At 37.2% G+C, this 6217-nt stretch overlaps 1 protein-coding gene across 1 annotated transcript in view; it reads left to right on the forward strand.

Annotated features, from left to right (window-relative positions):
- LOC122748323 (zinc finger protein 883-like) overlaps window positions 1–4241 on the forward strand; it is a gene marked incomplete at its 5' end in the record, with an annotated part of 28455 nt that extends 24214 nt beyond the window's left edge. The window contains 2 exons of the mRNA XM_043993983.1: window positions 168–1456; window positions 1968–4241. Coding sequence (XP_043849918.1) covers window positions 168–1456; window positions 1968–2666 — 1988 coding nt within the window. The remainder of the gene's footprint in view (window positions 1–167; window positions 1457–1967) is intronic.
- Between the last annotated feature and the right edge of the window lie 1976 nt (window positions 4242–6217).

A 6217-nucleotide genomic window follows, 5' to 3' on the forward strand; every position in this document is an offset into this window, starting at 1 on the left:
GCCATCTAGCTGCCCCCAGTTCTCTCTGAACAGAATTTATTCTCCTTTTTCCAAATTGGCAATCCCTTTTGCTCATTTAGGAGTCAGAATCAAGAACTTAATAAAAGCAGTTTCCTTTCTTACAATACAGAGAACAGCGGGTTTTGATGCTTTTTTATTTCTTTCAGATTCCATTATTCAGAAGACACAATGTGAAAACTTGGACTGGATTCAAAAGCAAGATATTTCTCTGGGAGAGTCATCTCAGGAGATAATCAGAAAGAATTATCCCTGGTCTTCCAACTTGGGAGGAGCGTGGGAATATGATGTCAGGCTAGAGAAACAGAAAGGCAACTGGAGTAGACAATCCAAAGAAGTTACAATATTTCACACAAAAACTAATGATGAATTGAATATTAATGAATGTAATACATTTGGAAGAAGGTTTAGTCTAGCGTCAATCATTGTTTCACCACAGAGGGTTCCAATAGGAAAAATTCTCCATAAATATGATACACTTAATAAGAATTTCAAACAGTTTTCAGAACTAAATAAACATAATAGAATACCCTATTCTATTTGTAAGTATAATAAATGCAGAAAGCCCTTCACTTACCACTCAGACCTTATTCAGTATCATAGAATACATACTGTAGAAAGACCATATGAATGTCTTGAATGTGGAAAATCCTTCACCAATAATTCAATCCTTAGAAACCACCAGAGAATTCACACTGGAGAGAAACCATATAACTGTAATGAATGTGGTAAAGCCTTCAACCAGAGAGGTCACCTTACTGAACATCAGAGAATTCATACTGGTGAGAAACCCTACATCTGTAATGAATGTGGGAAAGCCTTCAGCAACAACTCAATACTTAGGAGCCATCAGAGAATTCATACTGGAGAGAAACCCTACAAATGCAATGAATGTGGGAAAACTTTCAACCAGAGGGGCCATCTTAATGAACACCAGAGAATTCATACTGGAGAAAAGCCTTTCGAATGTCCTGAATGTGGGAAAGCTTTTAGTCATAGAGTATATCTTACTCTACATCAGAGAATTCATACTGGAGAAAAACCATATAAATGTAATGAATGTGGGAAAGCTTTCAGCCAGAGGGGACACCTTACTGAACATCAGAGAATTCATACAGGAGAGAAGCCCTATATCTGTAATGAATGTGGGAAAGCCTTCAGCAACAACTCAATTCTTAGGAATCATCAAAGAATTCATTCTGGTGAAAGACCCTATAAATGTAATGAATGTGGAAAAACCTTCAACCAGACAAGACATCTTATTCAGCATCAAAGAATTCATACTGGTGAGAAACCTTTTGCATGCACTGAATGTGGAAAAGCCTTCAGTCACAGGGTATACCTTACTCTACATCAGAGAACTCATACTGGAGAGAAACCCTATAAGTGTAATGAATGTGGGAAAACTTTCAGCCAGAGGGGGCATCATACTGAACACCAGAGAAGGTTCATACTATAGGCTGAGAGAAAAACCTTACATCTGTAATGAATGTGGGAAAGCGTTCAGCAATAACTCAATCCTTAAGAATCATCAGAGAATTCATACTGGAGAAAAACCGTATAACTGTAATCATTGCGAGAAAGCATTCAAACAGAAGAGGCACCTTACTGACCATCAGAGAGTACATACTGGAGAAAAATTTTTAAAACGTTTGGAAAGAGGGAAACCTTTAAGCCATAAGGCCAGGCTTGCTCTACAAAGACTTCATGCTGGTGAGAAACCCTTTGAATTTAATGAATGTGGAAATACTGTTAACCAGAATTCAAACCTTACTCTACATCCAATAATTGATACTGGGGAGAAACCCTTTGAGCATAATGAATCTGGGAAAGTGTTATTCCAGAGGGGACACCTTATTGAACAACAGAAGAGCTATACTGGAGAGAAACTTTTTGATGGTAATGAGTGTGGCAAAAATTTCAGCAAAAGCCTCCACTTAATTGAACATCAGAGAGTTCATACTGGAGAGAAATCCTTTCGGTGTAATATATGTGGGAAAGACTTCAGCCAGAAGGGTCACCTTACTGAACATAAGAGAATTCATACTGGAGAGAAGCTCTTTGAATGCAATGTATGTAGAAAGAGTTTTAGTCATAGGACATCCTTCATTAATCATCAGAAGATTCATTCTGGAGAGAAACCCTATGAATGCAATGAATGTGGAAAAGCTTTCAGCAATAACTCAAGCCTTTGGAATCATCACAGAATTCATACAGGAGAGAAACCCTTTGAATGCAATGAATGTGGGAAAGCCTTCAGCCAGAGGGGACACCTTACTGAACATCAGAAAATTCATACTGGAGAGAAACCGTTTGAGTGTAATGAATGTGGTAAACACTTCAGCCATAAAACATCCTTTATCAATCATCACAGAATTCATACTGGAGAGAAACCCTATGAATGCAATGAATGTGGAAAAACATTCAGAAGTAATTCAGTCCTCAGGGATCATGAAAGAATACACACTGGAGAAAAACCTTTTGAGTGTAATGAATGTGGAAAAGCTTTCCGTCAGAGGGGCCACCTTGCTGAACACAGGAGAATCCATACTGGAAAGAAACCCTTTGAATGTAAGGAATGTGGGAAAGCCTTTAGCACCAGTTCAACACTTAGGAAACATCTTTGTAAGCATCTTTCTAAACTTTAAAGCATTAGTCATGACTTATATGAAAATAAATATTGAAGGGATGCCCGATAATTATGCTAAGGGATGCTGTTGGCATATGCTTCAAAACTCATCAGACGTCAGAGACTTTATGCTGGATGTTGATTAGGGATGTAATGTTCTACAGAAAATTTGTTGACTTCTCATTGCCAAGTACTGGAGAGTCAATAAGTCAGTAGGTACAAAGTTTTTGGTGCTTTTAATAGATCAAAATAACTTTGTTTTCCATTATGAGTTCATTAATACTTAACTGCCATCAGGCAGCAATGACATAATGTTACTCAGTACAGCAACTTGTGTTGGTTACAAATGAATGCTTAAACTACAAGATTTCCAAAAGAATCTCTTTAATGAAAGCACTAAGATGTTATTTAGGAAACAAATTTGATTATCTTTGGAATAAATGATTGAAAGACAGTGGAAAAATTGTCCAAGATAACTCTTTGCCTGAGATATATAAAAAAAAAAAACATGAAACATTTCATTCTGGAAGTTTTTCTAAGATTTATATTGATTTACCTTGGATGTAAATGGGTCCAATTTATAGGTACCTACTGTTTTGTATTTTGGTCTAGAGTAAAACTACAGAATGTCATTGCCAGAAGGCATTCCAAAATCATTTAATCCTACTTTCCTACTTTGTAGGAGGGACCTACTTTGTAGGTCAGGAAAAGGAGAATAAGGATGAAATTCCATTTTAAAAATTCTCTCTTTCCTTTTGCAAGAGCACATGAGAAATTCTAGGAGAATTCAGCCTGTGTGTATTTGGCAAGTGAGCAACGACTCCTTGGGGAGAGCTGACTCTAAGAATAAGGTATGAATGGAAAGGACTGGTATCACAATTTGTATAGCTGCCTTTCCACATGGTTGTGACTAGCCTTACGAGACTGGCATAAAAGGAATACCAGGTTAGATTCTTCATGGGCTTACCTTTGACCTGGAGACATCAAGGCTGTGATATAAATTTCAGATGTTGAAGCAAAGTCTTCATTACACCTTAGGTGCCCCTCTTACTTCTCTATAAATCATAGGAGCATGTTAATTAGAGCTGGAAAAACGCCTTGAGATCATATATTCCAAACTTCTCACATTACCCTTGAGGAAGCTTAGGCCAGAGAGGAGAAATGACTTGCCAAAGATGATGCGACTAGTAAGTGGCTGAGGTCAGGTTCAAACCCATATGTTTGAGTCTACATTTTGTGCTTTGCCCCATTGTACTCCCTAAAGATTCCTCCCTAAGACCATTCCTCCTCTGCTTTGTATAGAGTCATTGGAGTGCTGGACTTGGAGAAGGAATGGCTGGCCTTGAGCCCCACCTCCAACATTTATTAGCTATTTTATCATGGGCATATCATTCAATCTTTCTGACCCTGTTTACTTGTCTGTAAAGTGGGAAAATACTTGCAGTACCCATTTCCCAGGGTTGCTGTGGGACTTAAATGAGGTCATGTATGTAAGATGCTTTGCAAAATAAGATATGTCAGTTATTGTTATAAACCATAATCGCTTGCTCTACTTATATACACTCCAGATACACAAATAAACCTTTCGGTCCAGTTTTCTTTGTCTTTTATTATGATGCCAAAATTTCACCTAATCATAGCAGTAGCTGTCCTCTTACCCCTCAAAGTAATCTTCAATAGTTATTGGCCCAAGTTAAGATCTGATTATCTTTCCATGTGAATTTGACTGACAGATACTGTGTTACACCTCCTATTTTCACTATCCACATCTGGCATAATGGTTGGGAGATGAGTTAGTCTGAACCCATACAGTTAGCTATATGAAATAAAGGGGATATATATATCACAGGTAACATGAGATGGAGTAGAGATTACTTGAAGCAATTAAAATTCTTGAATCAATTACAGGCAGTAAGGAAATAAGCAAGAAGTCAGTTACTGTAAACCAATTGCAGTTTTTATCTTTTTTTTTTAAGAGAAGTCAATATGCACTGGAATCATCTGTAGTAAATGGTAAATTAAAATAAACTAGAACTAACAATCCACTTTTTTCCCATCTATATAAGTATTTTATTATTTTCCACTTACATATAAGGATAGTTCTCAACATTTTTTTCCACAGGATTTTTTAGTTCCAATTTTTTTTCTCTCTCCTTCCTCCCTAAGACAGAAAGCAGTCTGATATATGTTGTATATGTATAATCACATTAAACATGTCTACATTAGTCATCTTGTGAAAGAAGAATCATAGCACAAGGGAAAAACCTCAAACAAGAAGGAAAAAAAAAAACAGTCCCAAAGTAGAAACAGTATGGTTTAATCTGCATTCATAATTCACAGTTCTTTTTTCTGGATGTTGAGAACATTTTATATCACGAGTTCTTTGAAACTTTTGGATTGTTGCACTGCTGAGAAAAGCCAAGTCTATCCCCATTGTTCATCACACAGTGTTGCTGTTACTGTGTACAATGTTCTCCTGGTTCTGCTCTTCTCAGTCAGCATCAGTTCATGTAAGTCCTTCCAGGTTTCTCTGAACTCCTGCTCATCGTTTCTTCCAGCACAATAGTATTCCATTACATTCATATACCACAACTTGTTTAGCCATTCCCCTATTGATGGGCATTCCTCGATTTCCAATTCTTTGCCACCACAAAGAGAACTACTATAAATATTTTTGTACATGTGGATCCTTTTCCCTTTTTTATAACAATTCACTTTTGACAATTTACTGCTAACACTATGCCTTCTCTCATATCACATTTTCATCTTTAAATTCTCTTTGTCTCCAAAATACTCATTCTGTTCTCTCTGATTTGGTACTCATCCTTATCCCTAACTGTACATTTTCATCTCCATTGCACTGGATTATCTAATTGCCCTCTTCAATTTCCCTTTTCACATTTATTCATAACATGTTTGCAACTTTTTTTCTTTTTTTGTTTTTGTTTTCTTGTGAGGCAATTGGGGTTAAGTGACTTGCCCAGGGTCACACAGCTAGTAAGTGTTAAGTGTCTGAGGCCGGATTTGAACTCAGGTACTCCTGACTCCAGGGCCAGTGCTCTATCCACTGTGCCACCTAGCTGCCCCCTTTTTTTCTTAAAGTATTATTTTACATGCAACATTTACACCCCACACCAGTAAGCCATTCCTCTGTCATGAAAATTTCTAAATCCAAAAAGAAAAAGAAACAGCGAAGTCTCCAAGCCATAGAAAGATAGGTTTATTGAGAGAGGGTACCTGTTTCACAATAAAGCTGGTCTTAGGTCAAAGACCCTGGAGCAGTACCAGGAGATGGTATTTATACTCAAATCAGGGTTCAAAAGTATTTTACATACTATTTTTAGACAGACTCCTCCCAGAAACATCATTTACACTACAAAATTCAAGGGGTGTATGTGAAACAAGTCCACATAAAATACTGGAAACCTCAGTCTTTTGCAAAATTACGTAATTCAACTAGTGTAGTTTTTGTTGTTGTTTTGTTTTGGCAGGGCAATGAGGGTTAAGTGACTTGCCTAAGGTCACAGAGCTAGTAAGTGTCAAGTGTCTGAGGCCAGATTTGAACTCAGG

Source organism: Dromiciops gliroides, chromosome 3 (genome assembly GCF_019393635.1).
Source record: "Dromiciops gliroides isolate mDroGli1 chromosome 3, mDroGli1.pri, whole genome shotgun sequence".
Lineage (NCBI taxonomy): Eukaryota > Metazoa > Chordata > Mammalia > Microbiotheria > Microbiotheriidae > Dromiciops > Dromiciops gliroides.